This window comes from Xylaria bambusicola (genome assembly GCF_022495145.1).
Source record: "Xylaria bambusicola strain CBS 139988 unplaced genomic scaffold F5B22scaffold_16, whole genome shotgun sequence".
Taxonomy (NCBI): Eukaryota; Fungi; Ascomycota; class Sordariomycetes; order Xylariales; family Xylariaceae; genus Xylaria; species Xylaria bambusicola.
In genome coordinates, this window is record NW_025953569.1 from 498,564 (window position 1) to 521,355 (window position 22,792).

Here is a 22,792-nt window from a genome sequence, read left to right on the forward strand (position 1 = left end):
TACCTATTGTCTGTTCGTCCCGACTTCAAATCTCCTCGTCGTCCACCGAATCATGAATAATAACTCCAACAGGCAACAAGCAGACATACACGCATGTATGCGTAACTAGGTACCTCTCTAAACCAAACAGACAGACAGACAAGCAACATATCAATCGCCTGCTAAAACCCCCCCGAGACGCGTACACACACAGAAACACACAAATAACTCCTTTTTCGAGCGATAAACAAGCATCCGTCCAACAGGGTATATACATGCTTTATTGAAATGTTGTATCGTTGTACCTTCTCTCCTTCCTCCCTTCTTTGAACCCAGACCTTCATACGTGTCTCTATTTCTTCGACTTGGAAGCTCCATTGCCGCCCATCTTGACTTTTTGAGCCTATAGTACATATGCATGTTAGCGTGCCGTTATATCACGAAGGACGAGATTGACCGTCTCAAGAATAAGGATTATGATTGAAGCGTTGCGTTACTTACGTCTCTCGCAAACTCGAGACTACGAATGGTCTCGTTCTCATTTTCCTTCAGCGGGCTGACCATGACGAACATGAGTGTCCGGCAGCCCTTGCCGAGGGATGGGCGAAGAAGCTGCGTAAGCGTATACGATCTGAAATCGACACCCTCGGTCTTGCCTTGGCCCAGACTAGAGAGTACCGTCCGGAGGTAGCTAAGCGAGCTATTGATCTCGACACCTTCCTTGTATACCTGCTCCAGGCCGTTCTTGTCAGGTTTCTCCGAGCCTGCTAAATCAATGAGATTCAACGTGCCCTTTCGCGTCCTGATGATCTCTCCGTTTTCATCTTTCTTGACGCCGTTGATCTTGAGCACGAGGATCGAGTGCGAGCGCGAAGATCGGTCGTTCTTGACCGTGGCCGCGACGTGGCGGTTGTTGTCTGCCACTTTGATCATCTCGTCGAGATCCCGCGCATCATTCAGAAGTGTGAAATCATGGCCCTTGATCTTGAGCTCGTCCCCGATGGGATCGACAGTTAATGGCTCCGGCTTCGAATGCCGTGACGCCAGCAGATCGTAGAGTTTATCCTGGTAAACTTCCAGATAGCTTCCCTCAACAGTATATTCCCAACCGAGCGTCTTCAACCTCTCCATCTCGCTGAAGATCATGCCCTGCGTTCTGGGAATGACGCCATCGTCTCCGTCTCCCTGTCTCTTGCTCATGGTGAAGGTCTTACCCGAGCCGGTCTGGCCGTAGCAGAAGATGCACACCTTCTTGCCATCCATGACGGATTGGACGAGCTGACTAATCTCATCAAACACGTCACCGTTGTTGCATTTCTCGTCGAAAACTCGCTCGAAGTTGAAATCACGTGGTTTTCCGGGCACGAGTTTGCCGGATACCAGATCCTCCCTGAACGTGGGGATGGTGAGTCCATCGATCTTGTCCTCGTCTATGTCGTTCCATTGCGGTTCGAAGGGTATTAAGGCGTCGTTGGCGGGATCCGAGGGGGGCTTGATGCGACACATGACACGGATATTGCCCTTGAGTTCTTGAACTTGCTCAAATAGCTTGTGGCGCCTCTCTTCCTCTTTGATTAATCGTTCCCTCAGCACCGCTGTTTCATCAGCAATCTTCTTTTCAGCCGCCAGCTTGATATTTTGAACCTCCAATTCACAATCAGCCTGCAGCTTTTTGGCATTTTCTTCTAACGTTTGAATACGTTCTGACTTCAAGTCGAGTGTAGAGCTTAGCAGGCTGATTTGCCCACCGAGGTGTCCCTTGTCCTTGGAAAGTCGCTCTTCGGCGTCTTCGGCTCTTTTCCGTAACCGCTCAATGGTTTCGTTGTTTCCTCGGATGTGAGCTTGTAGATCGAACCGCTCATTGTTTGCCTTCCGCAATTCTTCCTCAATCCTCCTCACGTCGGAATCTCGCCGCTGGATCGCCTCGTGCAGTAGTCTTATCTCATGCTCATGATCTCGCTTTTGCCTTTCGAGCGTGCTTCGTAATTCTTTATTGTCCTGTGATAAGTTTTCCAGTCGAGCTTCAGCTTCCGCCCCACATCGAGTTTCGAACTCTTGCTGAAGCTTTTGGTTCTTATCCAGCTCTCGCTTGAACTCATCATCCAAAAGTTCACGCTCTCTTTTGTGATCCTCTTCCAGAATCTTGTATTTCCTTTCATGTTGGCTCTGTTGTTCTTCTAAATCATATTGGAGCTTGCGGGCATGGCGCTCCGCGTCTTGGAGTTCATCTTTGAGGCGCTGTCTGGCTGTATGTAGTTCAATCCTCTCCTCTTCTAAGGCAATCACTAGATAAGGTCAGTATGGCCATCCCATAGACGCTACTCCATCCATAGGTACGATCCCTACCTCTCTTTTTTGACGATTCGAGCTCCTCCTTCACGGTAGTGCTGATATTCTCGGCGGACTGAATGAAGGTCTTGAAGGATTCTATTTGGCTGGTCATTTTTTTAATATGCTCGTCCTCCTCGATGACTAGAAAGTTCAGTGTGTTAGAATTTCTATTTAAGTATTGTGGTTTTGTCGGAGAACATGGCGGGCGTGCAGGTGTGAGTGATTTCAGGCCATCTTGAAGGGCTTGAATCAACTGCTTAGCAGATTCAGGAGCCACTTGACTATGTCGATCCTTGTCACTGACATGTCTCGGCAGATTTGAATGATTCCCATCTCTACTGGGAGTCATTGGGGGTGGAGGCATACACAATGAAGCGGTACCCTCGTTGAAGTCGAAATTCGCTTGATTTCCTTGTCCCTGCTCCTCACTAGTACCCAGTGACATTTTATCGAAACTACTGGTTAAAGAGACTTCTCTCATTCGGTCTATTGGCATACAACTCGACTTTGAGTTTTGTAGCCCTTGCACCGATTCGTGTCGTCGTAAATGCTTATTTGACCTTTTGCTCATCTTTTGAGGGAGGATCGCCAGACAATCTGATAGTCGGGGCTCTTTACCATTACTTCTCTGCTTATCTTCTCTCGTCGTGTCCATCGAAGTCGCTGGTCGGGCAGGCCTAGTGGCTGATCGTGTTCTCGTATGAGATCGCGATGGTGGTCGAGCGCCATACCCAATACTGCTTCCATAACTAGTATTGGATGTGTGGCTGCTGTTGGAAAGTTGTCGGGAACCGGCTGTATTCATGCTTGTAGCTGGCCGTTGGTTCTATAGGCGGTTAGCATACCAGTTAGATAACTCAGACAATGCCGGGTAGATTGAAACGATGTATATAATCATCGTGCTGAATACATAGTTTACAGCATTCTTGTAACTCGGCGTTGCAATGGACGAAAACCACAACAAAACGCCATATCGATCCATGGATGGAAATATTATTTGAGAGTATAACGTACCAAATCTATGAGATTCGATGGCTTTGGAGGCCTGGGCATCATTGAGGTCCCAGCGGGCTTGTTCTGATGTTGCGAGCCAGCTCCTGGGGTTTTCCGCTTAGCTTCCGGGCCGAATACTGTAAAACCATTGTGAGCTGGTTTGTTGACTTGGAAGACGCAAGTATTCTTCCCACCTGGCGCCGGGGCGTTGCGCTTCTGCCCGCCGTGCTGTCCCATATTCGTAGGCTGGGCACGTGCATTGTTCTGGGAGTCGGATACTGGATTGAGAGGGGCAAGCGTCTGTGTTGACGAGGAGAAGGCTTTTATTGCCGGTTGTCTGAGGCCGGAAGGACGCGGCTGTGAAACAGAGGTTAACATGGAAGGACGCGCTTTTGGTGCGAGTGAAGGGCGTACCAGATTTTCCTCCATGTTGTGTATGAAGCTGGATAGCGGAAAGAGCGTAATGAATGGAGCAGATGGGGCCGGGATATTGGAGGGCCAGCACCCAGGCGTAGAAGCAAAGAATTCAACTTTCTTAAAGGATGTAATGCGACCTTAAAGGCCCCGATGTTATTGAAGGAGGAGATTGAAGGTAGACGACAGATGTAGGAGGTAAGTAAATAGATATTTCGAACTGGTGGCTCGTTCGTACTTAGATGCTCAGTCTACATGTAGCGCGTCGGAATAGCTGCACAGTTAACACTGTTCACCGCAAGCCCCGGTTAATGTTCGAAGTGTTGACGCAGACGGGGCCGCCAAGGTGTTCCAAGGTTGTTGATTGACTGTCGCTGGATTCGATTAGATACAGTGGGTACTACAATGGCTACAGTGACCGCTGGGCCTACTTACAGTGATGATAGTGATGGATAAGCACGCTGGCCGTGGTTGATCGGGCAACGTCTGCAATGGGAATAGCCTCTATATCTGCCATGGGTTCGAAGCTTAACCACTAAAAGGCCTGTAATTGGTCCCTTGCCTCTGCCTTCCGACGCCTAGGTAAAATATTAGGTAAGCACGGCCCAAGCTCGAGGGCTCTGGGCGGGCTTGCTTTCTTCACATGCCAATCTGTACTTTCCTCGAATGATGAAATTTTGGAGGAGTGCCGGTAGGTAGACCCGCGTAGGAGGCACCTGCCTATCCACTATCTGACTATCTGACGGCATCTCGACCACCACATCGCCCCCTCGTTGGCGTCGTCTTACCACTTTTCCAAATCAACGCACCGGTACGAGTATCAAAGACAGATCCCGAATTACTATCTACCAGTTTTTGGACCGCGAATTGGGCGATTCTTCTTGGTTTCAATGTAATCTTTCTTTCGCCAACCCCTCCTCCCAGCAGCGTCATCCCACCAGCTATTATATCCACTTCACCACGAATAATAACTCAACGACTCAATCACCGCACAACCACTGCGGCCAGCACGCAATGGAGAAATACAGCCAGTTCCGAGATAGGGGTAAGAGAAACCCTCCACAGTCTATTATCAACTCATACCTACTCTTAGACTCCCAATCCCCATTATTCCAGGCAACATGGCCAAGCTGACATGCATGTTTGCTCTATCTAGGCTCAGGCATATCACCCTTCCTGCCCATCGCTACGCCAACCTCGGTCTTCCGTAATATCGGCGGCGCCTGGCTCTTCCTCTTCCGGCTCCCGGTCTTCGTCTTATGCTGCGCCAGCTTCTTCCTCGTGCTAGACCACATTGCATTACTGCCCGTTGGGCGAAAGATCCTCCTATGGCTTATCCTAGCTACCTCCGGCGTCTGGTGGATTGACCTGCAGCTCGACGGTGTGAAACGAGGATCATTGTCACAGCAAGATGCGTCCCGATTCCCCGCCGAGCGCGCCATCATCGCGGCCCAATTCACGAGTCCCATCGATGCGCTGTACCTAGCTAGCGTCTTCGACCCCATCTTTGTCGTCTCGTATCCGGGGACTCGCAAAGTGAAGCGTGTATCTCTTTTCCGTGCTGCTACTTTAGCACTCTCGTCGCCGAATATTAACGCTCCAGAAAAGGGATTAACCGACCTTCGCACCCTCATCAAAGATAACCCACACCGAGTCATCGCCGTATTCCCCGAGATGACGACCACGAACGGCAAGGGCATACTCCCTCTCTCAACATCGCTGCTGACGACTCCCCCCAACGTCAAAATCTTCCCCGTTAGCTTGCGCTATACGGCTCCTGATATTACGACCCCCGTGCCTGGTGCCTGGTCGTCGTTCTTATGGAACTTGCTTAGTCGACCTAAGCACTATATCAGAGTGCGTATCGCTGAGGGAGTGACCATCACATACCCCATGAATGGGCATGGAGAGTCTGGGAACGAAAATGGCAACGGAGAAAGCGCAGCATTAGCGTTGGTATCGACAGCCGCCAACAGCGAAGAACAGAAACTATTGGACCACATCGGCGAATCACTTGCCAGACTAGCAAGAAACAAGCGCGTGAACCTCACGCTTCAGGACAAGATGAAATTTGCGGCAGCATGGTCCAATGAGAAGAACAAGAAGAAACTATCATAGGCTATATGTCTCCAGCGGTTCATACGGTCTTGTTTTACACGGTTTCATACAGTTTTGGGTGAAAAGTTACTGCATCCTTATTGGTTTTGTTGGAGGAGGGACTGGCATGCATCGTTTTTGTTCATGCCTCTTTTGTGTTTGGTGCCCTCTGGCATTTGTTCCGAATCACTAGCATAAGCAAGTTAGATAAGATACCTGCCAGAACCGGTGGCAAGGCGAAAAGCGATGTTTCCAGGTGTCACTTTAGTACGGCGTTAGGCCTTTTTACCGAGAAAAAGTCTTTGCAAGCCTACCTCACCACAGTCAATGAAAACTATATTTAACTACTCTCGGGCATTTGCGCGAATCAGTAGATTAAGCCTTTGCGTGTAAAGTTACATCGCGGAAGTGTCTGAATTAGTAGCATGAAATAAGATGACTAGATGATTATAACAGAGTCGTCTTTTAATATTGTACCTATTCCGACATAAAAGGAATGATCAAAATCCCACCCTTTCCCCCCTTTTTATATCATCCGGGTCTATACCAGCCTCGGCGTGGAAGATGAATAAATAAATAAATACACATAGAAGACGGTTGATCATCTCGCATCACTTCAATAGCTCTACCCAATTCATGTATATGTTTTGCTTGCATTTATTTGGTATCATAATATTTTTCTACATTTTATTTTTCAATGGGCATATTTTTCGGGGTTTACTCGATAGGCTTCGTCGTCACACAGCCGTGGCTGGCATCGCTAACCAATTTCGCGTATTTCGTAAGGGTGCCGCGCGAGTATCTCGGCGGCGGCGGCGTCCACTCGCTCTTTCGATTTTCCATCTCCTGGGGGCTTACGTCGCAGTCGATGACGCGCTTCTCGGCGTCGATGGTGACGGTATCGCCGTCCCGGACGAGACCGATGGGGCCACCCTCGGCGGCCTCGGGGACGATGTGCCCGATCAGGAAACCGTGGCTACCGCCGGAGAATCGTCCGTCTGTTAGGAGTGCGACGTCATTGCCGAGGCCAGCGCCCATGATAGCGGACGAAGGCTTCAGCATCTCGGGCATGCCGGGACCGCCCTTGGGTCCTTCGTATCGGATGATGACAACGGTTTTCTCACCCTTCTTAATCTCACCTCGCTCGAGGGCCTCGATGAAGTCGTTCTCTTGGTCGTAACATTTGGCCTTGCCAGTGAATACGAGACCTTCCTTGCCGGTGATCTTGCCTACGGAGCCGCCAGGGGCAAGCGAACCTCGCAAGATCTGGATGTGGCCGGTTGGTTTGATGGGGTTAGAGAATGGTCGGATGACCTCTTGCTCTTTGGGGAATGATGGCCATGACTCCACATTCTGCTTGATGGTCTTACCGGTCACAGTCATGCCGTTTCCAGAGATGATGCCCTCACCAATCAGGAACTTCAACAACGATGGAGTACCACCGATCTTGTACAAGTCTTCGAAGACGTACTTGCCCGATGGCTTCAGGTCAGCCAAGAAAGGTGTTCGGTTGGAGACGGTTTGGAAATCCTCAATGGTCAACTTGATGCCCACTGAGTCAGCAATGGCAATAAGGTGCAGCACGGCGTTGGTACTGCCTCCGAGGATGTTGAGAACAACCATGGCCTCCTCGAAAGCTTGTCTCGTCATGATGTCCTTTGGCCTGATGTCCTCCCGCATCGTGACTTTAATAGCCTCACCAATGTTTTTACATTCCTCGACCTTAGCCTTCGATTCGGCAGGGCTGCTACTGCTTCCAGGAAGGGTCATACCCAGCGTCTCGGCGGCCGAGGCCATGGTGTTCGCCGTGTACATGCCACCACAAGCGCCGGCACCGTTGCAGGCGTGGCGGATGATATCAAACCGCTGCTCTTCGTTGATTTCGCCCGAGATGTATTGTCCGTAGGCCTGGAAAGCACTAACCATGTCGATCGTCTTGCCGTCCATGGAGCAGCCAGGCTTGATGGTACCTCCATACACCATAATGCTTGGTCTGTTTACGCGACCCATGGCAATCAGGACACCAGGCATGTTCTTGTCGCAGCCGGGAAGGGATATGTTGGCGTCGTACCACTGACCCTGCATGACGGTTTCGATACTGTCGGCGATGATCTCTCTACTCTGGAGAGAATAGCGCATACCAGTCGTGCCCATGGAGATACCGTCGGAGACACCGATAGTGTTGAATCGGTAGGGAACGAGGCCGGCTTGCGCAACGGACTTCTTGACCACAGCAGAGAGGTCCATGAGGTGCATGTTGCAAGGGTTGCCTTCCCACCATACAGACGAGATACCAACCTGGGCTTTTGACATGTCCTCTTTCTCTAGACCGGTGGCGTACAACATGGCCTGCGAAGCACCCTGCGATTTGGGCTGTGTGATGTGGCGCGAGACCTTGTTCAGGTCATCGTCGGATCGGCGAGCAGGGGAAGAGCTAAAGCATCGTCTAATACAGGAGGTTAGCCCGAGTGTTATGGGTGCAATTGGTAGCGCAGAGGCTTACGCATATTGCCTCGACGAAGCAATTACCGGCCGACCCAGAGCTATGGGTGCTCGGGCACGAAGGAGAGCCGGGATTGCCATGGCGGGGAGATGAAGCGGGCTTCCAGCAGACGATGTTCAAGCAAGCAGCGCGGAGGGGTAAAATAATTTGAATAATTCGCTTGAGACACCCTATATAAAGCCAATTGAACCGGCGCTATCAAGCTGACTGGTGTTGAACTGATCTAAAGGAGGATGGGAACACCAGCGACCCCAGAAACTTACGATGACCTGAGGTGGTGCAGATCTGGTGCACAGAAGCAGCGGAAGAATAAAAATGTGGGCGAAGTCGGCGCGAAGCTATTCAGTCAGCCAAGCCAGCGAGCTTTACTTAGGCCTAGAGCTGCCCCAAAGCTGCGCCAAAGCCGCCCCAAAACGGCTCGCGAGAGGCGCTGAGGGGTCCACTAATTCACCACGCTAGCGCACCGCAGCGCCCGTCTTGGTCCACTATGACCATTACCGGACTTTTCATTCGCCCTGTCCTCGCCTGTCCTCCCCGTAGCAGTGACTGCCCACAGCGCCGTCAGTCCCCGGCCGAGAAAACCTCGCCCGATCTCGCTCGATCCCACTCATTCCACCGAGGGCGCCGGCTCGACTACCGGGTGGGCGTTCCCGTGATGGAGATGTCCCCAAGCCGGTCGGTCGGGAGCCTGCCTACCTAGAAAGTAGTAGATAGTACAGTCACGCGAAACAAAGTGCTGTCCCCATTTCGCAAGAATGCCTAAAAACAGATGAACCGATGAATGGGTGACGTTGACCGAACGTGTCAGCCAAGCTGGCCATACATCGGCTGAACCAACGTTGCGACCAAGACATAGGAATTGCCAAGCCAGCTGATGATAGAAAATAGCACATAAATATACCTACCTCGACATGTAAGTGAACAGGAGAAAAATTTACCTCTGGGAAGATGATTGTCTTATTTCTTTGCTGATGTATGACTTAATGTAGCTAAGATACCCAGCTCCCTTATAATGCAATGAAGATAGTTTAGCATTTGTACACGCCCCCCTGAAGTGTCTAAACCTAGTACAGAGTCGCAGATAACAGTACTAATATTGAATTTGTGCCGGGTGGTGAGTTAGTCAGTTAAGTGTCTTACGCAGTAAGTAAGAGTTTCGGGATTTCGGTATTGTCTCATACAAGATATATGGGTTATGATATAGTGCGCGCGCGTTGCCTTGCCCTGCCTTCAGCACATTTTTTTATACTCCTTTCTAACACATTCGAGGCGTTCCATTTCTATATCCCCAGTTGTTGAAATTTTTCAAAATACCTATCGAAATGTAGACCATGCCTGTCCCCTTAGGTGTGGGAGACTCGAAGGCTCGATATCTACACTCACCCACTCAAATATCAAAGACGTAGATTGGTCAGTTGGACGGTTGGAGGTGGCGTAGCAGGCTTGGTTATGCAAGTCTTCGGAGCATACCTAGCATGGCACATTGGAGATGTCGATGCTGGTACTCTGCTGGCACGCACTGAATGGTTCCAAAGGAGTTCTCGCTTACTACGCCACGCACTTTGCAAGCGACGGCTACTGATGTAATGATCTCAACGGTGTGTTACACAAGCCGTCTCCAAAATGCCACCCACAGGACCTACAAATAGCCCCGCCCGCGTCTTGGATTATTGATGTAGGCATAATAATGTAGGCATAATGTAGGCACAATGTAGGCATATTGCTGCCTGCCGGCATAGCTTACGTGAAGTCGCCCCCAATCATACCCCTACTTCCTCTTGTGCTGTTATGCCCAGTGTGCCCAGTATGCTACCGGTATTTGTCGCAGCCGGGCCACGGCGATCTCACATCGAACCCCCGGTCTCTTACGCAATGGTCTTTAATGTTACTGCCCGAGGTACGCGCAAATGTCATAGGGGAGTGGGATAATCCTACACAGCTGCCAAATACCGTAAGGGTGCATAAATATAAATACTCCCCTCGCCCCAATTGGCTAAAGGTGCTGATAAAACTGCATCCTACACCAGTCAGATTATCGCCTTCTGTGTTCTTTGCATCTGTCAATATATCTCTAGGAACATGAAACCCTTGATCGACTTCTACAACTGGGTTTAGAAGATTCTTCTCCTGCACACAAACAGCAACAGAGAAGTGATAATTTCTCTCACGTTATTTGCCTACGTCGTCTTGTGAGAAAACGGATACAGGGTAACTATGACAGCCACGAAAGGAACCTCGATCCCTTGGGCGCAGGATGATGGCTGGGACAAACATCGTACAACCATCATGGATCTGTATATACGTCAGAGGAAGACGTTGGAAGAAGTGAAGCAAATCATGGAAGACAGATATGGTTTTCGTGCCACGTAAGTTCGCCGTCCATGATATCCCTCGCGGCTGCATGATTCTAACGTGCGTGATCGATAACAGTGGGAAGATGTACAAGACGCGCTTCAAGAAATGGAACATCATGAAGAACAAGAAGCAAAAGAAAGTTCTCTCAGAGCGATTCGAGACCGATCGTAAGATCAGACATGTCGGGGACAGCAGGGTATGTTCGCAAAGAGGCCAACTGTCCAAGCGAGCGACCGCTACCGATATGAAGAAGACACTGGTCACGAGACACAACTCTTCGCCCACCTCTATATTTCTACAGACCCAACCAACGATACTAAGCATGGCGGCCCCTGACTTCTATAAAGCCCCCGAAGACTCTTTCCGCTTTACCCAGGTGTATCACAGCACAGTCAAGTGCTTACATCCGGCTGCCTCGGGTGACACACTCGTGTGTTCACGCATGATAGAGAAGTTGGCCGAACATATGACGACTGCGAAAATGCTATGTGCCCTTGGCTACAAAACAATAGCCTTACGGCTAGTTGACATGTGCTGCCACATGTACAAATCGATTTTGACCTCGCGAGACTTGTCGGCACCACACATTACCGGCGCGGCTATTATAGCGCTTTCCCATGTTGAGACCAACGCTGCGAAAGCCTTCCTATGCTTTATCTCCAAGATGTCACAGATCGTCCTCGGAGGAACTCACCCGCTGAGTATCCTTTTCCATAAATTGGCGGCGGTGGGGGTAGACAACATGGTTCGTTGTATAGCAGCCTTGTTTACATATTATCTGGGCGCTCACAAATATGTCGGGTCACGGCCATACATCTACAGCGGAGAATGGTATCGCGACGTGATCAAGGCAAATATTATTAATGTGAAAAGCCTACTCCGCGAACTCCAACCCCTCCAGCGTCACCTCCAATATCACCTACAACAGTACGAACAGGGCCAGCCAGACAGCCAGTCTAACCTCGCTCACTCGGGTGCTTTACGTTGTCGCATTGCCTGGATACACTACTACGCCGGAAACTACAAAGAGGCCACCGAAGTAGCTTCTGCAGTCCTGAATGGACCTGAGGTCGACGGCCGTGTCGTCAGCGGATGTGGCTGCTACGAGATATTGTATGGGATTGCAATGGCTGAGGAGAACTACGATAGGGCTCTCGAGCTACTACGAGAATCAGTTGAGGCTTCCGCCAAGGCTTACGGCCACGCTCACAGTAAAACCGCGGAGAAGATGGAGCGATTGGAGTCTCATCTACGCAGTCGAGGCCAAGTGGATGAAGCTGATGAAGTCCGAAGAGACTTGAAGTCCCGAATGGAACAAATATGCGAGGAAATCCAGCGCTTACGTCTCGGAGATGACGATATTCAACTGCTGTTTACGTAAACGAGAAGGGTAATCAAGATTGGAGGTATATTGAGATGTATATAAAGATGATGCCTCGAGGATATGAAGAGTAGTAATGAATACGTCATAGGAAAAGCTTCCCCAAATTAAGGACACGAGGCATCGCAAAAGGATTAGTCACTGTTATGGAACATTTCACGGCTCAATCTTGTAGCTTTGTTTTAATGCTTACTATGTATTTTCAACACTACGATGCCCTGATAACCATTTATTGAACACTCATCAAACTCTCTGTCGATGATTTAACCACAAGCCTTCGACACCTTCAATCACAAGCTTCTGCTGACAGAACAAAGCATGGAACCTCCCGAGCTAATGGCGCAAATGCGCTCTGCACTCGAGCGCCAAATGCCCAGACCACAGAACCTCCCGTGGAATATGTGGAACGTTCCAACAAGAGGATATCTCACCTTCTCCACCGACGCAGGCATTACCAAGTCATACAGGCAATGATTGACTCTACGTTGGATGACATAAGTCGTCCCCAAGAAAGGGGCCTGGGACAGTAGGCCAGTGAGCTTAGACAGCCACTCCTCGGCGGTCAGGTCATCCCCAAATATGATACCCGCTCCTTTCCCGCCTCGAACCGGCTTAAGGATGTAGTCGTCCTTCAGACTGGGTTCAGAGATCGACTTCTGTAGAAGGCTAGATAGCTGGGGTGAATTAGGAAGGTATGTGTCCACAATGCCTTCATCCAAGACCCGCGCTTGAGCCGGCGTCAATACCTGCTGTTTCACCAAGCGTCCTAGTTCCTGCTTCACGATGCCGAGCATGCGTTTGTCGTGGACCAGTAACAAGGTTCGAAGGTCGTTGAAGCAGCAGAGGCTTATATGTCGTAGTATTTCCCGCGGCAGACCAAAGAGCTCGTGCTGGCGGAGCTCTAAGCCCACCTGGAGAATCTCTTCTACTGTCTCGCCTTTGTCATTGACGAATGTAGGTGGAGGAGGAATCATTTCGCCTGCCCCATCTCCTTTTGTTAAGCAGCATAGCTTATACCCGCTGTGCGTGTCGGGACTAGGTTCTAGTCTGAGGTCTGATGGCCTGATCATTCGCGGAGTAAGCCCGAATTTGTCCTGCGCAGCGTGAACGAACATATGGATGTCAATTCCTGCCTCCTCTTCAATAAGGAGGTGCAAGGGCACGGTCGGATTGAAGAGGGTCCGCAAACCATTTAGCATCTGATACCGTCAGACTGAGTGAGCATGTAATAGGGGGAGTTGGATAGTGATATCACACTCACTGTCGCGGAAGTCGTTGTACTACTTAAGTTTAACTGTCCCAGGGGCATCTCATCTAGCACATCCTGCCCATATGAGACGTAAAAGGCCCCGTTAAACGAGAAGCGAGCATTGATCTCCGTGATCATGAAGTTCTCTATGGCCACCCCATCCCTAGACCCCGCGCGCTCTTCGATCAAGAAATCCGGTCTCCAAGATCCCCTGCATGCAGAGTAATCCTTCAACTTTCCCTGCGATACTTGATCGTCAAGCCACTAAGATGAATGTTAACAACGCCCGACTCTCAGAATCGCTTCGATGAACTAAATAGACTAACCCTCAGGAGCTCTTCTTCATCTCTTGTAAGGGGCATGCGCTCGAAGAATCGCGCTTCTTCGTCGCTCCACCATCTCTTGACGATGCTGGTCAAAGCGGTAGTCAATGCCTCGGACAACGCCTCCACTCGTTGCTGATGATGCTCAGTGACGAGAATTGGGCGTGGACTGGCCGCGCGACTATTTCCACGCCCGAGTTAGTAATTCCAGGAAACCTGCCTGGGGGGAACACTCCAAGGAACTAACTAGGAAGCCTTTGACCACAGATGAGCAGGGCATTTTGATAAGAGATTATCTTGATATGTGGCATGTTCTTTGGCATGAGCTTCTTTTGCATCGAAGCCATTCGCAGCTGATGCAGATGGGTGATGGTCAATCCCAACCCTAATTTGTTGTAGCCTAGGTGATGAGATGCACTCCATTTGGGATGTCGAATACAAATGCACACTAAAAATGTAGCTGAAAGCGATTCTGTATAATTTGCGCAGTCTTCAGATATCTTTTTAATTCCCACGGGTGCCGTGATCTATGTAACCTATTAACTCAAGTGTTAACATGCCTGACATCTACTAGGTATGGTAATACGGGATCTTCATCTTGATCGCCCCTAATGCAGTGCGGCGCGTTCTATGGACATCTAGTTCGGGTAGACTTATACCAGGTAGGAATAGAGGTTTCGGTAACTCTTACTAGTGGTCTTGGCGGGCTGCGGGAGTTTATTCGGGCTCCATTCAATTAGCTGAATCTCAATCCTTATATTCTTTACCTGCAGTCGAATATGGAAAGGCTCAACAGGGCGTCACCGCAGCGATACAAATGACAAATCGAGGCAATTTACCACAATAGTATAGTCATTGAGGTCTATTCCTGATCTGTCTGTTTTGTTCGTCTTCGTGCCAAAGTTTATAGTGTGGCTTCACAGGCCAAGCTGGCTGAGACACGGCTCGCCGTCTATCGTTTCCAAGTGGCGTAATAAGCGAACGCCTTTTTATTGCCCGATTCAGCTGGCATCACTTCTCCAGGTTAAATCAGATGCAACGCTCACCGTTTTCTTGTTTATGTGTGTTGCTGTGGGTTGAATGATACGCAACCTTGTGACACATAATATCTCGTCAGCTACACCCAAAGCTTGGACTGCGGCGCAATGATCTGACATAATTAATAGAGACGATGAAGGTATATTCATGTCGGCAAAAAGCGTCTACATCCCGAGTCTGTCAATATGCCACGTAATAGCTAGGGCCAGGCACCATCGCTTCAATAAAATACCGAGATCTGCATGATAGACATGTACAGTGTATTCAGCGCGTGTAACATCAGGTCAATGTGGTGACTCAAGTTTATCTCGCATCTGATGTCTTGGATATTCAATGGGAATGGGGAGCTTTGGTGATTTTGTACATTGATGGCCATTGAACGGATCACAATGGGCATTTTCTCAATGCACAAATCTATACAGCTTTCCCCCAAGCGGAGCTTACGCATAACATATTGTCCAACCACGCTTTCAATAATATATAAGACACAAAATGCCCATGTGTGGCTGCACGTTTACATCACCGATACAATTGTTTGCACCCTATAATTTCCCAGAGATCTCGTATACCATGAAAACCATGCACCGAACGTTACGTTACGGCCGTAGAGCTGGCCATGTCAACTTCTTGACATCGACGTGCAGTTTACGATATCTTCCACCATCTCAATGCTTTCAGTCGCTGCATAAATCATTCAGCAGTGTCTCAGAAACCCAGAAACGACTTCCTCAACTACAAGCATCTCAGCCAGAATGCTCGACGCAGCCTCAACACGTCCAGACAGTTTCGAAGATATTAGAAAGCACAGGAGTCCTCAAAATAAGTCTTGACTTCCCCGACGACGACAGCCAGTATCTTAAGCAACTCGTCCTAAGTCTCCATGAATACCATGGACACAGGCTGCCTATCTCTCACAGTGCCAGCCGTGGTTGGTTCTGGGATGTTCGACCGAGTACTTCCAGCACACAGACCGCCAATTACCAAGCGCGCTCCGAAACGATGGAGGAATTTGCCTGGCATACAGATTGCAGCTACGAAGACCCACCGCCAAGGTACTTTGCCCTTCAAGTCCTCCAGCCAGATCGATATGGCGGCGGCATACTCTCGCTCATGAATGTCCAAAGGCTGAGCGAACGGCTTTCGTCGGCAACCCGAGCCGCGTTGATGCTGCCGGAGTACAGGATCGCAACTCCCCCCGAGTTTTACAAGCAGAATAAGCAAGGCCACATTATTGGCGGGATTCTTTCGATTGACTCGGATGGTCGGTCAGTTATGCGATTTAGGGGTGATATTATCTCAACATTGAGCAGTACCTCGTCTCAGGCGGTGGAAGATCTCAAGAGAAGCCTGTTAATCGCCGCAACCGACTCAGAAGTTACTCTCCATCTATCAGCAGAGGAACTGCCTGCCCGATCTATTGTGTTGGTTGATAATCGCCGGTGGTTACATGCACGGACTGATGTCAAAGACCCAGAAAGACATCTGCGTCGTATACGCTGGGATCCAATTTCTTTTCCTGGCCTCGCGCATGAGACTTACACTAGCACCACCGAACCTAGCACCTCTGTGCTAGTGTAGATGCACTACTCTGATCATGGTCTAGATCAGGTGATGATCTAGAAATAGAGAGAAGGAGAGAGAGAGAGAGAGAGAGAGAAGTTGATGGGACAACCCTGGACCTAGCTGTGATCATGCTGGAACACTATGAGAACCCCTATGTATCAGATCATATAAGTCAGTTCGTAATGAAGCACAACGATGTTATACGACATGAACGGAGTATCATGCGTGAAACGATATGTAGTAATTAGTGATACCTTACATCTAAACTCTAATACAAGAACCGTTCGATGTCTCGGACTTCCTCATTCAGTCTTTCAGTCCGCCACGTTACTCCCAGTTTTCACGCTGAATATGCAAAAAATTTTGCTTGGTTCTGCCATACCAGCCTCGTGGCACTAATCTCATTCGCTCGACTGTGAAATTACTAAGTAGATGCATACTGCATGCAGATCGCCGATTTCGCCGTCAACATGTATGCAACATCAGTCCCAGTGCCATGATACCTACCGCAAATCTTCCGGTGGGCTTGCCGAGATCCATGGCAGATCAAGCTGGCTAGGCTCACGGCAGCTGAGAGATGTCGTAACATCCGCTGCGGGCCACGGAACTACCCGGTTAGACTAGAAACGTCTCGGCTCGCTTTCACCAGCCAATGGTATCCTCGACATCAAAAGCAAACAAAATAGACTCAAGATATTAGTTACTCATAAAGAAGACAGAAAAGATCGAACTGCGAGAGTACCCTGGATTGGTATTTCGGGGATAATGGAAACAAAGCACGCACAGGTACTCAAGTCAAGAAGGCCCCTTTCGTATTATCGTTAGAAGTACCTACACGTAGCTCAACTACGAGAGTTAATAATTTGTGACCGCCGGACAAGATACCGCGTCATTTTAAATCTAGATCCCTTGAATTACTAGTGTAGCGCTCACTTTATTGGCTGAGCGGTTGCATTAGAGTCCATGTTGTTGAACGTGTGGATGTAAGTCGGTGATCTCTCCCATGTCTGATCTGTAATACCCTCACTATAACGCCACCTTAGGTAATTAGATCTGATAAAATTTGGGGCCCGAGTTATAGTCTGCAATTTCAGCAAATTAAGATGGGTCGTAAGTCTAGCTGATTACAGATCCAGCTATGTCCGATACAGCAGACTCAGCTAAGCCCTGGATTCAGCTAAGTCTGTAACTGTCTTGGGCGAAATTCATTCATGTCGTGTTACGGTATGCTGCACAACGATTCTTTTTCCTGTTCGTATGAGGAAACTTATTTTCCCACTAGTTCTCTAATGGTAGTTAATTTCGAGTGTTTCATTTTAATCAGGGGTATTAATAGCAAGATATAGTAAGTTCTCACGTAAGGGTAACGTCCACATTAACTAACAAGTCTGTTAACAACCAGGCCCACGGCCGTAAATATTACTGCACATCATGAATATTGACGTCTACACTCTGCCGGAAGTGCTAGCTATCGCTAGGGACCACCCCTTCTATAACCCAAGCACACGGTATCCTCTCGATGCCTCCGCAGTTCAAGTCGCGAGGAAGAATGCCACACAGCAAACAGCAGACCAAGACCTGAAGTCATTCCCCTTGCTCTGGAAGAGTCACTTGTAGGTGGCCAAGTCGTAGCACTCACAGAGGATTGCTAACGATTCGAAGGTATACCACCATTCAGAGACTAGTGGACGATACAAGCCCCCAGAACACGTATCGTCACAATATCTACGCAAGCACTACTGGTGGAGGCTATGGGAAGAAGCCATTATTCTTCGCTACTGACACGGGCGAGAATAGACGGCAGAGGGCGACATATGGTCAGCTTCTTCGAGCAGCAGGAATTGTCACTCCTGGTGACTGGATTCTGACTGTGCATAGTGCTGGCGAATTATACAGGTAGATAGCCAGTTAAGTACTATATAGAAGTGAATACGCTGACCATTTAACAGATCCCTAGACCTTGTCCTCGAGGTCCTAGAGAATGCCGGGGCATCGGTACTTAGCGGAGGCAATCATATGCCAGCGGCCCAAGTTGCTGCCTTGCTTGCCAAGTATCATGTTAACGTGTTGACAGGTGATAGCAGCCAAGTTGTAAAGATTGTGCACTACATCTCAACGCTTTCTAGAGACGAGCGTGACAAGATCAACATAGACAAGATCATCTACACCTCCGAGATGCTCACTTCGGCGCAACGGGCGCACATCAAACAGATTCTCGGTCAGGTCAAGATATGCTCGCTGTTTGCGAGCGCAGAGGCCGGCCCTTGGTGTACTAGTAATCCCGATTTAACGGGACACATTGCCGGAGAGAGCTCTGCCGACTTCATCTTCGATACGCGCACAACTTTGATCGAGATATTCCCAGCTACTTGTAAACAGGACGATGGTATTACCTATGACCCTCTGCCCGAGGGCGAACAGGGAATGGTCGTCCAGACCTCCCTCACTCGTCTGAGAAATCCGCTTGTGCGCTATGTGACTGGGGACATTGGATCCCTTCATCCCCTTCCCGACCACGCACGTAACTTGGTATCAGAAACGGAGTGGCGCTATCTCCGCGTTCTCCGTCTCGCGGGCCGCGACCGCCGGTTCAGTTTCGATTGGGACGGCGAGTACATTGAGTTCGAAGGCCTGGCAGCCATCATGAATGCAGAAAGCTCGGTTCTGCAGTGGCAGGTAATCCTGGACACTATGGCGCAATCTAAAGAGTCGTCGCTGGAGGTCCGGATCCTCTGTGCCGCGCGAGATGATGAAGATTCGTCGGTGAGACAGACTATCGCGGACCGAGTCACTGGTTTCCTTCATGTCTACGACATGAATCGCCACAGGTTTCAGTTGAAATTCGTTGAGAGCATGGACGGCTTCGAGCGAAGTGTCACAGGACGGAAAGTCATTAAGTTCTTGGATCGCTATAACGAGTAGAGGGTAACGTGTAGCATCACGTTCATCAGCGATAATTCATAGAAACAAAGAGGCTTCATCTAGTTTTAGTCAAAATGTTTATGGTAAAGGACCGTTCAACTACACCTTCCATAGCACTTGTGCCGAACTGTTCGCCGCCTGAGTCAATATTGACTATATGATAGTGATTCTGTCAGCATTCCTTACTAGAGAAAAACGTTGGTGGTTGCTCGTCGTTGCACGTCAAGAGTGCCAGCACGCGTCTTTAAATCCGGTTTCCCACAGATGACTCTTGGCCGCTGGCATACCAAGGCGGACCCTGAAATCCCATGCACGATGCTCGGAGCTTGCCGTACGCATCTGATAGTACCGGTAGTCCTTCAGTACGTCGCGGGGTCGCCACTTATCTGTGGACCATATTCTCGGTAATAATAGCTACATCTGAGAGCTGATCTCGAACGAGTAACTAGATACGGCTTGAAACACTTGTTATTGAAGTTAATTAGACTTTATTAGTGCTTAGTGAATGTCTACAGGCTGATCATTGGCCCTAAACAGCACCTCGTTATCGTCATCCCTGGCCAAAAGAGACCAATACGACGGCTACTTGGTGTGATGCGACGACCTCCTACATTAGTCAATCCCCGCCCGATATCATGGAGTACCTAGCACGAGATGCAGTTGGTGAGACGTAGTGCTTATCAGGGGAAGACATAATGTTACCCTTCCTGGCCGATATGTCTCCCCATCCACGCCTCTGGGTCGCAGAGGATATAGTGTAGCAAAGTAATCTCGACATACACTTCATTCAATATTAAAATTGCGATGTCAAATAACACGTACCACCCAGGACACACTGTTGACGAAAAGAGCAACGGGCGTGAGCTCAGTGGCAGCTCTCAAGATGCGCACGGCTTTCACGATGAAGCGGCAATTGGTATGGGTAGTCCTGGCGATGTATTCGGGAGTGAAGACGGTCACGACATCAAATACAAGACGCTGAGCTGGCCGCTCGTTGCCGTCCTCATGATAACGGAGATCGTGTCCAACGGCATGCTGAGCTTACCCAGTAGCTTGGCCGCCGTCGGGGTTGTCCCCGGAGTCATCGTCATCGTCTTCCTCGGGGTCTTTGCGACTTACACTTCGTGGGTCTTGATACAGTTCAAACTACGGCACCCGGAAGGTGAGTATTCCTCCCCTTTTCGAATCAAAGAGCTTCTCTGATCTGACTGTCCATTAAGTGCACAACATGGGCGATGCGGGAATGATTATCTTCGGTCCTGTGGGGAGAGAGATCCTCAGCGCCGGCACTATCATCTTCGCTGTATTTGCGACCGGGAGCCAAATCCTCGCTGGTCAGCTTGCGCTGAGCGTGCTCTCCGACCAAAAGCTCTGCACAGTCGCGTTTGCGGGCATTTTCGCCGTTGCTGTGACACTTGCGAGTATCCCACGGACTCTGGATAGCCTCGGATTTCTGTCTATCGTAGGCGGCGTGTCAATCATCGTCGCGGGAATTGTTGCGCTAGCCGGCGCTGGTGCCATGCCTATCCGGCCGGGTGACATTCAGATTGCTGTGGCGAGCGACTTTACGTCTGCTTTCAGTGAGTCCAACCAAGACTAATCTCGTACACGGATCGCCCACCAAGAGACTTCTCAAACGTCAGACTAGAGGCATCGATTTGTATCAGAAGAAGAAGTGCTAATCACTTGTCCAAGTCAGCATAACGAACCCTGTATTTGCCTACGCCGGTCATTTTATGTTCTTCATCCTGATTTCGGAAATGAAGAGGCCGCAAGATGCGATGAAAGCAGCTTATGTCTTACAGATAGTTGCAACATCATTATATGTTGTCTTCGCAGTCGTATCGTACTGGTACATCGGGTCAGGGATCTCTAGTCCTAGCCTTCTAAGTTTGAGTCCGCTCTTCTCAAAGATTTCATTTGGCCTCGCTATTCCGAACTTTTTCATTGCAGGAAGCCTCTATAGCCACACGGCGTCTAAACTTGTGTTTGTCCGCCTGTTCAGGCATACTCAGCATATCCACAGTCACACCTATTTGGGATGGGGAGTCTGGACAGTGCTGATCCTCCTTGCAAATGGTGCAGCATTCGTATTCGCTGTTGGTATACCGACTTTCAACTACCTTGTCGGGATCAGCGCTGCACTCTTCGCCTCGTGGTATACATATGGTCTCGCTGGAGCTTTCTGGCTCCATGACACATTTTATTTCGAAGGAGGATTTCGAGGATGGTACCGAAAGCCTGTAATGTTAGCCGTCAACGTTTTTACACTCCTTGCAGGTGCCTTCATTTGCGTTGGCGGACTATATGCGACGATCGTGGCTTTGATCAGAGCGTCGAAGGAGGGTGAACTCCCATCACCATTTCAATGCTAGGTTAGACTATTTGGTCGTAAATAGCAGCAACATAAAAACTTATGAGTAAGTTTAAAATGAAGTACAGAAATATCACGCGTATCTACCAGTAGTAGGTAAAAGTTGACGTGGTGGCCATGATTCGTTGGCACCACGGAGCAGATGGTCCGTTATCACAACTTCGAGGCAACCAGCGTGCTCCGACATCAATGCTGCGATACCCTAGAACTCGCTGCAAAGCTACCCTGAATGTGCCTCATCAAGTATGAAATTCTGCCTCCACAAGATCCATAATACGCTGTTGGTACGATTTGGTACAGGTCAGTGTTCCCGAAAATTATTCTTGTTGGGAATTGATCCATTGCTTCATGAAGTCATCGGTGTGCCGTTCTGACGTCCACCTCTTTTCATGACGTCAAGGCATGGAGAGCTTGGTACAACGTCAATGACACTAGGACGCCCCCCTTGGCACCTATGGATGTATAGATATATAGATAGATGAAGTACTGTGAAGGAAAATCAATTCCATACAATCTAAAACTTACACTTCTCGTGCGTATTAATCGTTGGAAAAGAACTCACTATCACCATCTACGATCTACGATAACACCATCACCTACAATCACGATGTCTCACAAAGCGCCAAGCGCAGGCACTAAAGTTACGACGGGCCGGAACGCCCCAGTGACACAGGAAGGCCCCGGTGCCATCAACGACTCATTAGCAGCCGAGTCGGAAGCTTTCCGTCAAGCCAACCGCGTTGAGGGCGCATCAATTTCTGCCCGCGCCCCTGGTTCTTCTACAGCCTATACCCAGGGATCCATGCCCCGAGAGTCAGGCACCAGCGACGCTCAGGCTGCCCCGACATACGTCAATAGCCAATACCGCCGCGACCCGAGCGGACCGCACGGCAAGAATATCACGGAGGACAACAGCATTGGGACGGAAGACAGGTCTAAGAACGCTAGCTTCGCGGCGGAGATCGGCTCGAAAGATGACCCAAGCCTCTTGGCCGAGCAGAAGTTTAGCCAAGCCAACTCGCTCGGCGCAGGCGCTGGAGGTGCTCGCCAGAGGGCGGTCGACGACAAGACGCCCTACGATGCGCTTGGCGAGGAGGCAGCCTAAATTAGTGGAGGGGTAATGAATGGATCGCGAAGAGGGGGTGATCTTCAGCTGAGTCTCGGGACGTAGTTGCGCGCTCCTTAGCTGCATATGAGGAGGTCAGGGTCATACAGACTTGTTAGATATGAGAATCCAAAAGTCCATCTTCAATCAGTCGCTCGGTATGCG

The 22,792-nt window shown here is 49.6% G+C and overlaps 9 protein-coding genes across 9 annotated transcripts; 6 read left to right on the forward strand and 3 right to left on the reverse strand.

Annotated features, from left to right (window-relative positions):
• Positions 1-1,860: 1,860 nt before the first annotated feature.
• Positions 1,861-3,845, reverse strand: F5B22DRAFT_110591 (uncharacterized protein). The gene is made up of 5 exons (XM_047968768.1): positions 3,718-3,845; positions 3,498-3,660; positions 3,325-3,440; positions 2,929-3,136; positions 1,861-2,451 (listed from the first exon to the last, which is right to left on the reverse strand). The coding sequence occupies exons 1-5, from the start codon at positions 3,730-3,732 to the stop codon at positions 2,237-2,239; spliced, it is 717 nt and encodes a 238-aa protein (XP_047831694.1). The 5' UTR covers positions 3,733-3,845; the 3' UTR covers positions 1,861-2,236.
• A 500-nt stretch (positions 3,846-4,345) lies between these two features.
• On the forward strand, positions 4,346-6,161 carry F5B22DRAFT_603476 (uncharacterized protein). Its single transcript, XM_047974748.1, has 2 exons — positions 4,346-4,762; positions 4,874-6,161. The coding sequence occupies exons 1-2, from the start codon at positions 4,732-4,734 to the stop codon at positions 5,833-5,835; spliced, it is 993 nt and encodes a 330-aa protein (XP_047831695.1). The 5' UTR covers positions 4,346-4,731; the 3' UTR covers positions 5,836-6,161.
• Positions 6,162-6,531: 370 nt separating this feature from the next.
• Positions 6,532-8,397, reverse strand: F5B22DRAFT_645770 (dihydroxy-acid/6-phosphogluconate dehydratase; the record flags this gene model as incomplete). Its single annotated transcript, XM_047978634.1, has 2 exons — positions 6,532-8,260; positions 8,318-8,397. 2 exons carry the CDS (start codon positions 8,395-8,397, stop codon positions 6,532-6,534), a joined length of 1,809 nt encoding a protein of 602 aa, XP_047831696.1.
• Positions 8,398-9,995: 1,598 nt separating this feature from the next.
• F5B22DRAFT_110731 (Clr5 domain-containing protein) lies at positions 9,996-12,198 on the forward strand. The gene is made up of 2 exons (XM_047968770.1): positions 9,996-10,683; positions 10,748-12,198. Exons 1-2 carry the CDS (start codon positions 10,532-10,534, stop codon positions 12,051-12,053), a joined length of 1,458 nt encoding a protein of 485 aa, XP_047831697.1. The 5' UTR covers positions 9,996-10,531; the 3' UTR covers positions 12,054-12,198.
• A 115-nt stretch (positions 12,199-12,313) lies between these two features.
• On the reverse strand, positions 12,314-14,134 carry F5B22DRAFT_110747 (uncharacterized protein). Its single transcript, XM_047968771.1, has 4 exons — positions 13,873-14,134; positions 13,629-13,806; positions 13,315-13,566; positions 12,314-13,252 (listed from the first exon to the last, which is right to left on the reverse strand). The coding sequence occupies exons 1-4, from the start codon at positions 14,046-14,048 to the stop codon at positions 12,344-12,346; spliced, it is 1,515 nt and encodes a 504-aa protein (XP_047831698.1). The 5' UTR covers positions 14,049-14,134; the 3' UTR covers positions 12,314-12,343.
• A 1,021-nt stretch (positions 14,135-15,155) lies between these two features.
• F5B22DRAFT_654805 (uncharacterized protein) lies at positions 15,156-16,241 on the forward strand (the record flags this gene model as incomplete). The annotated part of the gene is made up of 1 exon (XM_047979839.1): positions 15,156-16,241. One exon carries the CDS (start codon positions 15,156-15,158, stop codon positions 16,239-16,241), a length of 1,086 nt encoding a protein of 361 aa, XP_047831699.1.
• A 1,390-nt stretch (positions 16,242-17,631) lies between these two features.
• On the forward strand, positions 17,632-19,625 carry F5B22DRAFT_603487 (uncharacterized protein). The gene has a single exon (XM_047974749.1). The coding sequence runs from the start codon at positions 18,243-18,245 to the stop codon at positions 19,146-19,148; it is 906 nt and encodes a 301-aa protein (XP_047831700.1). The 5' UTR covers positions 17,632-18,242; the 3' UTR covers positions 19,149-19,625.
• A 327-nt stretch (positions 19,626-19,952) lies between these two features.
• On the forward strand, positions 19,953-21,523 carry F5B22DRAFT_635829 (transmembrane amino acid transporter; the record flags this gene model as incomplete). The annotated part of the gene is made up of 3 exons (XM_047977201.1): positions 19,953-20,310; positions 20,369-20,728; positions 20,844-21,523. 3 exons carry the CDS (start codon positions 19,953-19,955, stop codon positions 21,521-21,523), a joined length of 1,398 nt encoding a protein of 465 aa, XP_047831701.1.
• Positions 21,524-21,699: 176 nt separating this feature from the next.
• Positions 21,700-22,782, forward strand: F5B22DRAFT_110845 (uncharacterized protein). Its single transcript, XM_047968773.1, has 2 exons — positions 21,700-21,822; positions 22,078-22,782. Exon 2 carries the CDS (start codon positions 22,130-22,132, stop codon positions 22,625-22,627), a length of 498 nt encoding a protein of 165 aa, XP_047831702.1. The 5' UTR covers positions 21,700-21,822; positions 22,078-22,129; the 3' UTR covers positions 22,628-22,782.
• Positions 22,783-22,792: the final 10 nt, after the last annotated feature.